Source organism: Anomaloglossus baeobatrachus, chromosome 5 (assembly GCF_048569485.1).
Source record: "Anomaloglossus baeobatrachus isolate aAnoBae1 chromosome 5, aAnoBae1.hap1, whole genome shotgun sequence".
NCBI lineage: Eukaryota > Metazoa > Chordata > Amphibia > Anura > Aromobatidae > Anomaloglossus > Anomaloglossus baeobatrachus.
The window spans coordinates 37,469,618-37,486,385 of NC_134357.1; the positions used below are offsets into that span (position 1 = coordinate 37,469,618).

Consider the following 16,768-nt stretch of genomic DNA (forward strand, 5'->3'; position numbering starts at 1 on the left):
TGATTCTCCTCAATTCATGGGCAGTTATTTTGCGCCTTTTTTGCCCAACACGCTTCTTGTTCGGTGATCACGCTTCAAAAGTTTGGCAATTTCCAGACTGCTACATTCCTCTACAAGACATCTCACAATTTTGGACTTTTCAGAGCCCGTCAAATCTCTCCTCTGACCCATTTTGCCAAAGGAAAGAAAGTTGCCTAATAATTAAGCACCCCTTATATAGGGTGTTGATGTCATTACACCGCACCCCTCCTCATTACAGAGATGCACATCACCTGATTTACGTAGTTGGCTCTCAGCCTATACAGCTTGGAGTAGGACAACATGTATAAAGAGTATCATGTGATCAAAATACTCATTTGCCTAACATTTCTGCACACAGTGTGTGTGTGTATATGTATATGTATATGTGTGTGTATATATATATATATATATATATATATATATATATACCATACTCAGTTTGATGGCTGAAGACTCAAGAGACAATAATCTTTACTTAGAAACTGATTGTCATGTGTGAATGTGGTATTTGTTTTTCTTTGAGGACAGGAAAAGCAGTGAAAAAAAGCAATTACAACGATCCCTTCATTTGTAGAAATCCTTCCGTCATTGCAATAGTGTGTTAACCCCTAAGTAAACTGTTCCTTCGATGCTTTTATGTCTTACAATACAGACGTAGATATGTACCGTAATCATTTGTCAAGTACAAAAGCCGCTCAATCATGGTAATAACTTTGTATAATTTATTTTTTTTCTAGAAACATGATTCATTCTTTGTGAAATAGTCTATGTAATGGTCTTCATCTGCAGATTTTATTAAATAGTTTGGATGAAATTGGATGAATTGTCTACAGGTTTTATGACAAATGCGGACTGCGCCTTTAGGAGAAACTCCGATCATCACAAAATGTTGCACTGGTCACCTCCATGTAGGATACCATCGATGATCTGGTCTGAACACTAAAGACTGGATATACAGGATATATAAATACTACACTTTTGGATTATTTAAAAAGAATGTAAACTCTTATTTTTATTTTTAAGAATTTTGTCCAGAATGTAAAATGATCAAACTTTGCAAATCACTTTATCAGGAGATTTGTCTTTATTCATGTGAAAAAACGATCTCAGTCTATTCAGCTGTATTGATATCAACACATATTTGGAGTACAGATGATGGCAGTGAAAGGTGAAAGGGTCAGCAGTGCGCCTCTCTCCTTCTCCGAGTGTTGTGCTTATCAGAACAATTTCCTGCAGCAGCTTCTTCTCAGAGTTAATGACACACGAATACTGCGCTGAACCTGTCACTGCCATCATCTGTACTCCAGTTCTGATATCAATGCAGCTAGTCCAACTAAAACCTCATTTTTTTATACATGATACAGCCAGGCTCCTTTCTGTTAGGCCTTGCATATTCGAGTCCTGTCCCTGTATGGGCGTCATCTAATAGGCTGCGGGCTTGTGTTTGTGCATCTGCATGTGTGAACAGCGCTCTATGCAAGTCATCAGTGTGAAGTTTTACCATTTAGCATATTTTGGAAGTGTGTGATTTGCTCCTGCACCTTTGATGCCGCCACTTAACGGGGGTTTAGCTGCATCCTGCTAGAGTACTAGTTTTTGGCCCGGGCGATGTTCATTGCTCCCATTCTTTGCTGTAAGTGATATCAATGTGGCAGAAAAACAAACTGGGAAAAGGAGCGCTTTGGAAATTACTTATATCTAATTTTTTGGAGGAAGACAAGTCCCCTAATAAAGTTAATTGCAATAATAGAAAAATATATATATAAAAAGGATTAAAAAAAAAAAAATGCTATTCTTTAAGTCGCATAATGCATAATTTGCAGTCTGAATTTTCCAAAATGTTCTATTCTGAGTAGAGTTTCACTTAATCTGCCCTGAAAAGTAAAGTAATAAAACATTCGGCTGACACATACTCAAACAGTATGGAATGAACATTTTTGATTGCGAAAAATCAGTCATCCTTCAGTTTCAAAGGTAATTTTTTTTGCAAAATGTTTTTTTTAAAAAAAAAAAAAAAATTAATTATTGTGAGCATTCTGCAATACTTGACTGATCCTCTAGATCCATCCCTGTCCCCAGCTCGGTTGCCTTGCTTGTTAATTGCCATGGGGCAAATTCTAAGGGCCCTTATATGATGTGGAGAGACCTGACCTGCCCCCTGTATTTTAGATGGGAACGTTTTTGGGTTCAATCTCTTATATCAAAATGTAATTATCGATTTAGGATGTTTTTCTTCCACATCGGATGCATCTACACAAGATTGTTTGTGAGTCTTTGCTGGTTCTCAAATTCTTCTTCCAGGTCTGTACTGTAGGCATCACCTGACGGGAGAAAAAAAGAAACCGGTGGTGTGCTTTAAGAGGTTTATATAATTTATGTAATACATTTTTTAAAGACCTGTCATCACATCAAAAGAGTACATTTTCTGCTCTTACGTTACTTCTGTGGCCCCCAAATATTCAATTTTTTTTAATATGCCATATGGTTTCATAGATATGAGGTTTTTTTTTATAGTATTTAGTAAGAGGGTGTGTCTCACATGATCCTCTAGGGCGTGGCTAACAGGCTCCTCAGGGGTGTGTCTATAGGCTGCTCTACATAATTATCATGTGGGTAATATACTGCTTGGGCAGTAATATATAATAATAATAATATTTATTCATTTATATAGCGATATTAATTCTACAGCGCTTTACATACATCAGCAACACTGTCCCCATTGGGACTCACAATCTAGAGTCCCTATCTGTATGTCTTATGAGTGTGGGAGAAAACCGGAGAACCCAGAGGAAACCCACGCAAACACGGGGAGAACATACAAACTCCTTGCAGATGGGGTCCTTGGTGGGATATGAACCCAGGACCCCAGCGCTGCAAGACCACTGAGCCACCGTGCTGCCCTTTATGTAATAAACTTTTTAAAGACCTGTCATCACATCAAAAGTGTACATTTTCTGCTCTTACGTTACTTCTGTGGCCCCCAAATATTCAATTTATTTAATATGCCATATGATTTCATAGATATGAGGGTTTTTTTTTATAGTATTTAGTAAGAGGGTGTGTCACAGGATCCTCGGGGGCGTGTCTATAGGCTGCTCTACATAATTATGTGGGTAATATACTGCTTGGGCAGTAATATGTATATAATAATAATATTTATTCATTTATATAGCGCTGTTAATTACACAGCACTTTACATACATTGGCAACACTGTCCCCATTGGTGCTCACAATCTAGAGTCCCTATCTGTATGTCTTATGAGTGTGGGAGGAAACTGGAGAACCCGGAGGAAACCCACGCAAACACGGGGAGAACATACAAACTCCTTGCAGATGGTGTCCTTGGTGGGATTTGAACCCAGGACCCCAGCGCTGCAAGACTGCAGTGCTAACCACTGAGCCACCGTGCTGCCCTTTATGTAATAAACTTTTTAAAGACCTGTCATCACATCAAAAGTGTCCATTTTTTGCTCTAACGTTACTTCTGTGACCCCCAAATATTAATTTTTTTTAATATGCCATATGGTTTCATAGATATGAGTTTTTCCTAGTATTTAGTAAGAGGGTGTGTCTCACAGGATCCTCTAGGGCGTGTCTAACAGGATCCTTGGGGGTGTGTCTATATGCTCTACATAATGATCATGTGGGTAATATACTGCTTGGGCAGTAGACACACTTTGTAGGGTGAAGGACAATAGCACATACAGGTGCTGTGGGGCTCCTAAAGAGACGGGACCTATTAATGATTGGCCTTATTTTAACAGGTGGTGATAAGCTTCTCAGAGATGCGCTATCCAATTTTACCAAGTATATACAAGTCATTAATATGAGATGGGCATAGCAAAAATTTGGCGTGCAGGTGATTAGGAATGTGCCGGTGTCAAGCAGCTGCTTAAAGGGGTCTATTTTTTAACATTGCTGTATTGCTCACTTCCATGTAAAAGTGTCCATAAATGTTAGACAGCGGTTGACTCACCCATTTCGGTAGGACTGGCCGACCACCTAATATGTCTAAGAAAATATGTAATTTGCACCATACTTTATTAATAAATTATCAAGTCTGGTGCATTAAGTGGGGGTTTAATCCCTGGTCCATATCTAAATGGACACCTCCACAGATAGTATAAATCCAGAAAATCCGAGGCACCAAGCGTGATCCTTATAAAAACGTGATCTTTATGCCATAATATTAAAACAAGTCATAACAGTGAGGAGACAAAACAATGTTTCGGCCGTATCTGGCCTTTCTTAAGCCTAATACTGTTACCTCTACAGATGGTGCTGAAGATCATACACAAACTAGATTACTGTATATGTGTAGTGTTAGTTGTTCAAATAACAATGGACGAAAAAAAGAAAAAAAAAAGGATTGGGCATGTTGAACGTGAATATGCCCAATCTTTCAAGAAGTATAACTTAAGAGCATATGCAATGTAGATCAAATAACAAGTGCCAGTTATTCAGATGTCATTCAAATTGAGGAAAAAAGGATTGGGCATGTTCAACTTCTATATGCCCAATCCTTTAAGAAGGATAACTTAATATCATACACAAAGTAGATCACGTAATAGGTGCTAGTTTGAATGACATTCAAATTGAGGAAAATAGGATAGGGCATGTTCAACTTCTATGTGCCCAATCCATAAAGAAGGATACCTTAAGATCATGCGCAAAGTAGATCACATAATATGTGCTAGTTGTTCGGATGACATTCAAATTGAGGAAAGAAGGATTGGGCATATTGAACTTCAATATGCCCAATTCTTCAAGATCATACGTAAAGTTGATCACTTAATATGTACTATGTGTTTGGATGACATTCAAATTGAGGAAAAAAGGATTGGGCATGTTCAACTTCTATATGCCCAATCCTTTAAGAAGGATAACTTAAGATCATACGCAAAGTAGATCACATAATATGTGCTACTTGGTTGGATAACATTCAAATTGAGGAAAACAGGATTGAACATGTTGAACATTAATATGCCCAATCCCTCAAGAAGGATACCTTAAAGGGAACCCGTCACCAGATTTGGCGACTATAAGCTGTGGCCACCACCAGTGAGCTCTTATATACAGTATGTTAGAATGCTGTATATAAGAGCCCAGGCCACTGTGTAGAACGTAAAAATCACATTATAATACTCACCTAAACGGTTGGTACAGTGCAGATGGGTGTCTCCGTTCTCCTGGTGCGGTGTATCCTCTTTCGGCCATCTTTGTCCTCTTTCTTCTGAAGCCAGGGTGCATGACGCATCCTACGTCATGTACACACACCGGTATTGAGGTCCTGAGCAGGGCAGATCAAAGTATTATAGTGCGCCTGCGCGGGACCTCAATGCCACAGCATGAGCATGACTTAGGATGCGTCATGCACCCTTGCTTCAGAAGAAGGAGGACAAAGATGGCCTAAAGAGGAGGCGCCGATACCTGAATACGGAGACACCCATCTGACCCATCTGCAGCGTACCGACCGTTTAGGTGAGTATTATAAAGTCATTTTTAAATTCTACACAGCGGCCTGGGCTCTTATACGAGTATACAGCATTCTAACATACTGTATATAAGATCCCACTAGTGGTGGCCGCAGCTTATAGTCACCAAATCTGGTGACAGGCTCCCTTTAAGACCATATGCAAAGTAGATCAATAAAATATGTGCTAGTTGTTCGGATGATATTCAAATTGAGGAACGAAGGATTGGACATGTTGAACTTTAATATGCTCAATCCTTCAAGAAGGGTACCTTAAGATCATATGTAAAGTAGATCACCTAATATGTGCTGGTTGTTCAAATAACATTCAAATTGAGGAAAGAAGGATTGGACATGTTGAACTTCATTATGCGCAATCATTCAAGAAGGGTACCTTAAGATCATATGTAAAGTAGATCACCTAATATGTGCTAGTTGTTCGGATGACATTCAAATTGAGGAAAGAAGGATTGGACATGTTGAGATGCCTAATCCTTCAAGAAGAATAAGCCTTGACCAGAGCGGATTAAGAATACAACTAATAAAGGTGTAGCCAAGTGTCTCCTGTGCCCAATGTTCACAATCAGCCTTACCTGTGTGACACCCATGCATCCATATACGATGGCCGTCATACTTGCACCGACATCTCATCACGTTATTTCTGAAATCTGATTCTGCTACTTCAAATTTTGGGTTCAACACGACCTATAAATAATGAGGAAGAAGCGTCCGCGGCTCAATATTATTCATTTTACAACATGAGAAATAAAATTCTGCAATCTAATAGACTCGATAGGAATTCCATTCATCCAATCTGCTGGATGCATCGGACAGGCTAATATGGCTGTAAACCTTAGACCCAAGGTCAGCACATACAGTATTCTGTTAATGGGCCCGTTATATATCAAACAGCTGCACAATGAATTGTATCTTTACCCCGGTGACATTGTGGGTAATGACTATAGATTTATGAAGAGTAATGCGGCGCAGGAGACCGGGCCGGGGAGAGAGGGGTTTTGGTCATATTTATTTCATCTAACTTGCAAAGTAACATAAAAAAAAATTCTGGTCTCTATAATAGAAGGTGATTTACCGTCACCCGGGGTACTCAGAATGCATTCTTACAAACAGTCTAGCTTTTTTAGAGAACATCTTTGTACTTTTTGTTGCACCCGCAGCTCGTTTTCTTATATTTGAGTGGATTTCTTTGACCAGTTTGTCATAAATCCATAGCACAGTACCATAATGGCTCATACTGGACCTCTTTGTGCCAACTAAGCCACCACCACCACCACGCTATTCTTTACTTTTTACTGTACAATTCTATATATTTTTGAAGGAGAAGCAAAAAAAACCTTCAACACATTCTGGAGGATGCAATCCCAGGGGGTAGGGGGAGCAGGAAAGTCATACAATGTGCAATCACAAATAATGTGTGACGCTAGGTACAGGGAAGTACCAAGCGAGCAGGTAAAGGCAAAGGAAGGGGGAGATATTCCCCCTTCCTTTACCTTTTTGCTGCTCGCTTGGTACTTCCCTGTACCTAGCGGGAAGCATTATTTGTTATTGCACATTGTATGACTATCCTGCTCCCCCTACCCCCTGGGATTGCATCCTCCAGAATGTGTTGAAGGTTTTTTTTTCACTTCTCCTTAAAAAAATATATAGAATTGTAATGGTGACCTCTGACCAAACCTACTGCTGGTCCCTGGGGTCCCTCACCATCCTAGATAAGTTTCACACCTATGTGCTGAGCTGGATACCTGACCCTAGGTATCCCAAGTGCTGGACCCTAAATAGGGAACAGGTGGGATGAGCTCTTCATCAACCTCACTATACACTAGAGAAGACACAAGGAGGACACAAAGGGAGAAAGTGCATGAACTACTTATCCACAGATGACTCAGGAAGAAGTTCAACAAAGTGTCAGCAACAATACTACAGATGAGAGCAAGACGCCTGCTTGCATCCAAAGCTTGAATTAACTAAATAATATCACCTGCACAAAATGAGGGAAAGTGGGAGTATTTACACACAAAGGGAATACTGAAAATCAGCAGCTGGATGGAAGGAGAGCTCCGCTGGGTCCTAAAGGGAAATAGATGAAAATCCAGCTGGAAAGCTACCTAGTACAATGAATAATAACAGCAGGAACAATAGAAAATCAGGGAGCATTCAGTCAAACGCTGTGACCTTCTATTGTCAGAAACCACATGACTGTCACCCACCCGTGACATAATGTCCATGAGAAATGGAAAAATGCCAAATACTACTAAAATCCCAGTTAAACTTTATGGTGGTATAGTAGATATCCAAGGTAGAAGAAATCTGGTTTAGTGCCACACTGAAATCACGGATTCCAAGGTTAATTTGATTCCTTTATTGTTTATACAGGTCAACGCGTTTCAGAGATATCTCCATCTCCTTCATCAGGACATCAAAGGAACATTGTTCCTGATGAAGGAGATGGAGATATCTCTGAAACGCGTTGACCTGTATAACAATAAAGCAATCAAATTAATCTTGGAATCCGTGATTTTAGCGCGGCACTAAATCCGATTTCTTCTACCTTGGGTATCTATGTTTACTCCTCGGGGCTGCGGCTGATCACCACTTCTACATGTTTATTAAGGAGTTGTGACTGTTTCACAACCCGCAAAGTTTAGTGTGCCTTATCTGATAACTATCAATTTCCATACTGGGTAAGACCCTATTTCGCTTCTCTGTTCCACAGTTATTTTTTCCAGTATGGTATTATAAGCAGATGTTGTGGAGACACGGGGCTCAGAGGGTGCTCTCGTCCACTAAAACCCGCGGCCTTTATAAAGACAGCGTGGCTCAGGGCTCATCCCAACTGAACGCCGGCCTCCCTAACCGTGGGCGTAACACTACTCAGACAACACAGGGTGAGGAAACCACAATAATTAGACTTTATTGGATCCCCAAACAATTAACGGCACATAACACATAACCAGCAAAACACACAAATGTAACAGGCAACAGAGTCTCACCCTTCCGCTGGCTCACCAGGGATTTAGAATGTCCATGCCTCACAGGTTCCAGGGCTACTTACTCCAATCCAGCAGCACCCCGCTTTCGGCGGGCACCCACTGTGACTGGAATAACGCCAGATTTAGGAAGCTGGCTGAGGTCTGCAAAGTCTGTAACAGGTGACTGAACTGTCCCAACCTGAGTGTCCTCCTTAGGTAGTCCTGGTATGATGGTACAATCCTGGCAGCCGGGGTTGAAATCCCTAGACTGTGGATATGGTCTCCAACCGGAACCGGAGACCCTAGATTGAAGCCATAAGATATACTGATCCTCTAGTCAGCTCCAAAGAGCTTAGACTGGATCCATCAGCATCCAACAACAACCTGGTGGCTTAAAGAAGTCCCTTTTATAGCCACAGCCTTCCACTTAGATACACTGAGTCCTCATCGATTGGTTGGACAAGATCGCCTCTCCCATTGGATGAATCTCAAGCTGCATAGACAATGTTCATCCAAAGGATGTCTACAGAAAGACTGAGGGTATACATGTAGTCTGGAAGTCACAGACTAGATAATGGCTACTAAGGTAATTTACATTAGATTAGCAATACACAACTCCATTACAATGAATGCTCAGAGGGGCCTGGCAGACACAATGGTTTAGCAAACATGAGTTAACAAAAACTTCCAAGAGTCTTGTAGAAAGAATGAGGGCTTATCCCCCATCTATACACACAGAAGAACAATAGTCTGGCTGAATTTTAAGAAACTTTAACCCATGCTAGGCATTGGGTGTCCATGTCGTCACAGATGTGTCCAAAAATTATCTGAGGATGTGGATGAGGTATGCCTCCGGCGTATTGTTGTGTGTATACAAAATGGCAAAACAAAATCGATAAATTGCAAGGAAAGAAGGTAGAAAACACAATGGTGAAAATAAAATAATGGGACTAAGACATTATAAATAGAGGATAAGGAGTATATACATGATAACGGGATACGTTACCTAAATTGAGGAGCATCACAAGGGGAAAAAAAATGGCGCTAAAGATGCCAAAGTAAAAAGGGGGAATAACCAGAGATTGTGGTAATGAGGAAGTATCCATAGTAGCAGAGAGAAGTAACAAGAAGGCATGGTGGATGCAAAGTAATATAGGAGGAAGACACCAAGACACCGTATACAAGAGAATAAAGCAAGCAAGTGCTAAGATAAGTGGAATCATTGAATATGTGACATGTAAAACTGTATTACTGTTATATAGACTACACTACTAAAATGAAGGTACTTGGAGAACAAATTGCCAAATTCACAAGAGCCCATCAGCCATGACAAGGTGCATGTTTCTTTGATGGGACCCTAAACCTAATATATATCAGACATGCTTCTCCCAAGCTAAAAACCTAGAAATACAGTACAGACCAAAAGTTTGGACGCACCTTCTCATTCAAAGAGTTTTCAGGACTCTGAAAATTGTAGATTCACATTGAAGGCATCAAAACTATGAATTAAAACATGTGGAATGAAATACTTAAAAAAAGTGTGAAACAGCTGAAAATATGACTTGTATTCTAGCTTCTTCAAAGTAGCCACCTTTTGCTTTGATTACTGCTTTGCACACTCTTGGCATTCTCTTGATGAGCTTCAAGAGGTAGTCACCGGAAATGGTCTTCTAACAGTCTTGCCTTCACTCTGCGGTCCAGCTCACCCCAAACCATCTCGACTCGGTTCAGGTCTGGTGACTGTGGAGACCAGGTCATCTGGCGTAGCACCCCATCACTCTCCTTCTTAGTCAAATAGCCCTTACACAGCCTAGAGGTGTGTTTGGGGCCATTGTCCTATTGAAAAATAAATGATGGTCCAACTAAACGCAAACCGGATGGAATAGCACGCCGCTGCAAGATGCTGTGGTAGCCATGCTGGTTCAGTATGCCTTCAATTTTAAATAAATACCCAACAGTGTCACCAGCAAAGCACCCCCACACCATCACATCGAGTCCTCCATGCTTCACGGTGGGAACCAGACATGTAGAGTCCATCCGTTCACCTTTTCTACAAAGACACGGTGGTTGGATCCAAAGATCTCGAATTTGGACTCATCAGACCAAAGCACAGATTTCCACTGGTCTAATGTCCATTCCTTGTGTTCTTTAGCCCAAACAAGTCTCTTCTGATTGTTGCCTGTCCTTAGCAGTGGTTTCCTAGCAGCTATTTTACCATGAAGGCCTGCTGCACAAAGTCTCCTCTTAACAGTTGTTCTAGAGATGAGAAGGTGTGTCCAAACTTTTGATCTGTACTGTATACAAGACATGTAGGATCCAGCACTAATTAAAAACCGTGAGAATGGTTTAATCATCTGTAGAGTCAATCACTTCTGATCATACGGCTATAAGGTACGCCTTGTTGTGGCTGTTGGGCACATGTGAATTGGTCAATTTGTGCCTTCATTTCATAAATATATTCTATAAAATGCAGTTTACATTTCATATATTTGATGTTTGCTCATATTTTGGTGCTCACAGAGGCGGCTATATTCTTTGGTTTGTACAGTATGCAGTCACAGCAGCTTGCACCTATTCACACTTTCTTTATTCTGTTCGGAGGGGACGGTCAGCTTTTTGTTTTTTTTGTGGCCAGCAGTGCTGACCGTGCTGCGACCAGAGTGTGTAATTGGGTGGGTACCATGGGATATTGTACTGCTGTAGTCAGTGATTGTATATATGTATACTTTGCACAGTGTTTCTCCATTTCATTCTAGCGTCTCTTGCAGATGAAGATCTGGGAGAAGATGTAACTCCGCACTGTGTCGCCAAATTCATGTGTCCTTGTGGATTTTTTTTATCACACCTATCTATTTTCCTTGAGTAAAGAAGATCCTCCACTTTACAAATCGGAGTGAACACAATTTACTAGAATCACGACACAAATGGCACAATCACTGCAACGGAGCGCCCGGATGACCCACTGCATGCGCTGGCTTATAAGTATGTGGCTTTTGAGAAAGTTTTTAAATAAAAGCATATATGTAATGCTGGGGGCGGAAGCAAAGGAGCAAAGACATAACATGGTGGTTTAATGTGGAAAATCAAAGCAACTAGTGCACATTTTGCTCATTCGATGAAGTCTCAATCACCCGAATATTATAAGGGCTCCATATTTAGCCCAATTAGACCCATCTGCTCCTTATTTCTGATGATCAAATGATCGGTGACCAAATCCAGGCTGTGTTATTGAGAGCTGATGGAAGCTGTGATGAACCTCAATGTCTCTCCTGGATTCTCATCAGTCTTCTCTCATAATCTTTCTCAGTCTAATGGGCTCGAAATTTTACCTATAGACGTGTCCACCTTTTCCTTATTCAGAATGTGGAAAGTCTCAAGATGCAAATCGTTACAATAATGTGACAGACTAGAAAACCCCTAGCAAACTTCAATACCCAACACAACCACTGGGTTACTAATCATAGATACTGTGTTTCTCCGAAATTAAGACTGGGGCTTATATTATTTTTTTGTTCCGAAAGATGGGCTAGAGCTTATTCTCAGGGGATGTCTTTTTTTCCCCATGAACAACAATCCACATTTATTTAAATCCATCCATCCTTCCTTCCTTCCCTCCCAGTCAATCAGTCAGTCAATCCTTCCTTCCCAGTCCTGCATACCAGCCTTTCTTCCTTCCTTCCCAGTCCTAAATACCAACCTTCCATCCTTCCTTCCTTCCCAGTCCTGCATACCAGCCTTTCTTCCTTCCTTCCCAGTCCTAAATACCAAGCTTCCATCCTTCCTTTCCTTCCTTCCTTCCTTCCCAGTCCTGCATACCAGCCTTTGCTTCCTTCCTTCCCAGTCCTAAATACCAAGCTTCCATCCTTCCTTTCCTTCCTTCCCTCCTTCCTGTCCTGCATATCAGCTTTTCCTCCTATCTTCCTTCCTTCCGTCCTGTCCTGCATACCAACCTTTCCTCCTTCCTTCCTTCCCAGTCCTGCATACCAGCCTTTCCTCCTTCCTTCCTGTCCTGCATACCAGCCTTTCCTCCTTCCTTCCTGTCCTGCATACAAGCCTTTCCTTCCTTCCTTCCTGTCCTGCATTCCAGCCTTTCCTCCTTCCTTCCTGTCCTGCATTCCAGCCTTTCCTCCTTCCTTCCTGTCCTGCATTCCAGCCTTTCCTCCTTCCTTCCTGTCCTGCATACCAGCCTTTCCTTCTTCCTTCCTGTCCTGCATTCCTGCATTCCAGCCTTCCTTCCTTCTTGTTCTGCATTCCAGCCTTCCTTCCTTCCTGTCCTGCATTCCAGCCTTTCTTCCTTCCTGTCCTGCATTCCAGCCTTCCTTCCTTCCTGTCCTGCATTCCAGCCTTCCCTCTTCCTTCCTTCCTGTCCTGCATTCCAGCCTTCCTTCCTTCCTTCCTGTGCTGCATTCCAGCCTTCCTTCCTTCCTGTCCTGCATACCAGCCTTCCTTCCTGTCCTGCATTCCAGCCTTCCTTCCTTCCTTCCTGTCCTGCATTCCAGCCTTCCTTCCTTCCTTCCTGTCCTGCATTCCAGCCTTTCCTCCTTCCTTCCCAGTCCTGCATACCAGCCTTTCCTTCTTTCCTTCCTTCCTTCCTTCCCTGTCCTGCATACCAGCCTTTCCTTCCTTCCTTCCATCCTGTCCTGCATTCCAGCCTTTCCTCCTTCCTTCCCAGTCCTGCATACCAGCCTTTCCTTCTTTCCTTCCTTCCTTCCTGTCCTGCATTCCAGCCTTTCCTCCTTCCTTCCTTCCTGTCCTGCATTCCAGCCTTTCCTCCTTCCTTCCTGTCCTGCATTCCAGCCTTTCCTCCTTCCTTCCTGTCCTGCATTCCTGCATTCCAGCCTTCCTTCCTTCTTGTCCTGCATTCCAGCCTTCCTTCCTTCCTTCCTGTCCTGCATTCCAGCCTTCCTTCCTTCCTGTCCTGCATTCCAGCCTTCCTTCCTTCCTGTCCTGCATTCCAGCCTTCCTTCCTTCCTGTCCTGCATTCCAGCCTTCCTTCCTTCCTGTCCTGCATTCCAGCCTTCCCTCTTCCTTCCTTCCTTCCTGTCCTGCATTCCAGCCTTCCTTCCTTCCTTCCTGTGCTGCATTCCAGCCTTCCTTCCTTCCTGTCCTGCATTCCAGCCTTCCTTCCTTCCTTCCTGTGCTGCATTCCAGCCTTCCTTCCTTCCTGTCCTGCATACCAGCCTTCCTTCCTTCCTGTCCTGCATTCCAGCCTTCCTTCCTTCCTGTCCTGCATTCCAGCCTTCCTTCCTTCCTGTCCTGCATTCCAGCCTTCCTTCTTTCCTGTCCTGCATTCCAGCCTTCCTTCCTTCCTGTCCTGCATTCCAGCCTTCCTTCCTTCCTGTCCTGCATTCCAGCCTTCCTTCCTTCCTTCCTGTCCTGCATTCCAGTCTTCCCTCCTTCCTTCCTGTCCTGCATTCCAGCCTTCCCTCCTTCCTTCCTGTCCTGCATTCCAGCCTTCCCTCCATCCTTCCTGTCCTGTATTCCAGCCTTCCTTTTTTCCTGTCCTGCATTCCAGCCTTCCCTCCTTCCTTCCTGTCCTGCATTCCAGCCTTCCTTCCTTCCTGTCCTGCATTCCAGCCTTCCTTCCTGTCCTGCATTCCAGCCTTCCCTCCTTCCTTCCTGTCCTGCATTCCAGCCTTCCCTCCTTCCTTCCTGTCCTGCATTCCAGCCTTCCCTCCTTCCTTCCTGTCCTGCATTCCAGCCTTCCCTCCTTCCTTCCTGTCCTGCATTCCAGCCTTCCTTCCTTCCTGTCCTGCATTCCAGCCTTCCCTGCATTCCAGCCTTCCTTCCTTCCTTCCTGTCCTGCATTCCAGCTTTCCCTCCTTCCCTCCTGTCCTGCATTCCAGCCTTCCTTCCTTCCTGTCCTGCATTCCAGCCTTCCCTGCATTCCAGCCTTCCTTCCTTCCTTCCTGTCCTGCATTCCAGCTTTCCCTCCTTCCCTCCTGTCCTGCATTCCAGCCTTCCTTCCTTCATGTCCTGCATTCCAGCCTTCCCTGCATTCCAGCCTTCCTTCCTTCCTGTCCTGCATTCCAGCTTTCCCTCCTTCCCTCCTGTCCTGCATTCCAGCCTTCCCTCCTTCCTTCCTGTCCTGCATTCCAGCCTTCCTTCCTTCCTGTCCTGCATTCCAGCCTTCCTTCCTTCCTGTCCTGCATTCCAGCCTTCCTTCCTTCCTGTCCTGCATTCCAGCCTTCCTTCCTTCCTGTCCTGCATTCCAGCCTTCCTTCCTTCCTGTCCTGCATTCCAGCCTTCCTTCCTTCCTGTCCTGCATTCCAGCCTTCCTTCCTTCCTGTCCTGCATACCAGCCTTTCTTCGGTTCAGTTCTTTTAGACACCATTAAGAGACCTTTGGTCACATGACTGTGAAGTCATCAAAGGTCTTTAAACAATCTTAGCCTCGGAATACAACTGCTGGGGTCTGTAAGAGAGTGGGGACCCTGATAAATTGAACAGTTTGACTCCCCCTAAAGCCGGCCCTGACATTAACTAGGGCTTATTTTTGGAGTAGGGCATATATTTCAAGCAAACTCCAAAAATCCAGTAAAATCACGTTAGGGCTTATTTTCAGGGAAACACGGTACATATAGCGTAAACATCTCCTTATGGAGTATCCAGTTTATTTCAAAGCTTGTGATCTGGGATCTTTTTAGTAAGGAGGAAATGTGCAGTATTATCCATTCATTGCATATTACTGGCATAGCCCCCGACCATCCTGCCATGCTTACACCCTAAACCGATAATTTACAGTCCGCTTCCTTCTATTTCGGAATCATAAAGACCTTAAACTATCTGCAGTCACAATATCTTGGCCGGGAGCCCCTACAATCGCTCGTCAGCAAACAAAGCATGCTACGTTCTGTACAGGACCTGTCACGGTAATGACTGACACAAACAGGCGGCTGCACGCATATTCCTGCATATTAAGTAACCCGCGATATGTCAGTGGAGTCGTCTCATTCCAGGATATTACAAACAGCCTGTAACTTTAAATAGAAAAGACGTGAACATGAAACAAAGTATCTGTCACATTCACAGGATCCAAATTTTATGCTTCGCTTCTCATCGCTAAGACATATGCATAATGAGCCCCACGGATAGAAGCAAGTGCCGACGAAAAGTAGATCAACCAATCTCAAGGTCAGACCTCATGAACATGCAAAAATTATAGTGCCTTGAAAAAGTATTCAACCCCCTAAATACCGTGCCTTACAGAAGTATTCAACTCCCTAAATACTGAACCTTTTAAGAAATGACCCCAATACAGATTGTCCCCAACAGATTTACATTATTCAGTGCCTTTCAAAAGTATGCAACCCCCTAAATTTTGAACCTATTAAGAAATGACCCTAATACAGATTGTCCCCAACAGATTTACATTATACAGTGCCTTTCAAAAGTATGCAACCCCCTAAATATTGAACCTATTAAGAAATGACCCTAATACAGATTGTCCCCAACAGATTTACATTATACAGTGCCTTTCAAAAGTATTCAACCCCCTAAATACTGAACTTTTTAAAAAAATGACCCTACTACAGATTGTCCGGAACAGATTTAAATTATACAGTGCCTTGCAAAAGTATTGAACCCTCTAAATACTGAACCTATTAAGAAATGACCCTAATACAGATTGTCCCCAACAGATTTAAATTATACAGTGTCTTGCAAAAGTATTGAACCCTCTAAATACTGAACCTATTAAGAAATGACCCTAATACAGATTGTCCCCAACAGATTTAAATTATACAGTGTCTTGCAAAAGTATTCAACCCCCTAAATACTGAACCTGTTAAGAATAACCCTAACACAGATGATCCCTGGCAGCTTTTTATTGAAATTTACCTTGACCTTGTAAAGAAAAAAAGAACCCAACAATGCCCATGAACCATATCCTTTAAGGACAAACTGTAAGGCTGGAAGAAAGCTGTAAAAATGTAGAAAAAGATTAACCCCTTCATCCTTAAAGGGAATCTGTCACCAGGTTTTTGCCACCTAATCTGAGAGCAGCGTAACATAGGGACAGAGATCCTGATTCCAGTGATGTGTCACTTACTGGGCTGCTTAGTGTAGTTTTGATAAAATCACTGTTTAATCAGCAGTAGGTTATCATTACAGGACTACTTGGCTCTGTCTATAAGCTCTGTATAACTGCTAAATCTGCAGCAGAGAAAACATTGATTTTATCAAAATTACAGCACACAGCTCAGTAAGTGACACATCGCTGGAATCAGGGTCTCTGTCTCTACATTATCCTGCTCTCAGATGGGGGAGCAAAAACCTGGCGACAT

At 42.6% G+C, this 16,768-nt stretch overlaps 1 protein-coding gene across 1 annotated transcript in view; it reads right to left on the bottom strand.

Moving 5' to 3' along the window:
• Positions 1-794: 794 nt before the first annotated feature.
• The window catches only part of LOXL4 (lysyl oxidase like 4), a 124,085-nt gene continuing 108,111 nt past the window's right edge, over positions 795-16,768 (bottom strand). The window contains exons 14-15 of the mRNA XM_075352238.1: positions 6,088-6,199; positions 795-2,342 (exon numbers count right to left, since the gene is read on the bottom strand). Coding sequence (XP_075208353.1) covers positions 2,272-2,342; positions 6,088-6,199 — 183 coding nt within the window. The 3' untranslated portion in view covers positions 795-2,271. The remainder of the gene's footprint in view (positions 2,343-6,087; positions 6,200-16,768) is intronic.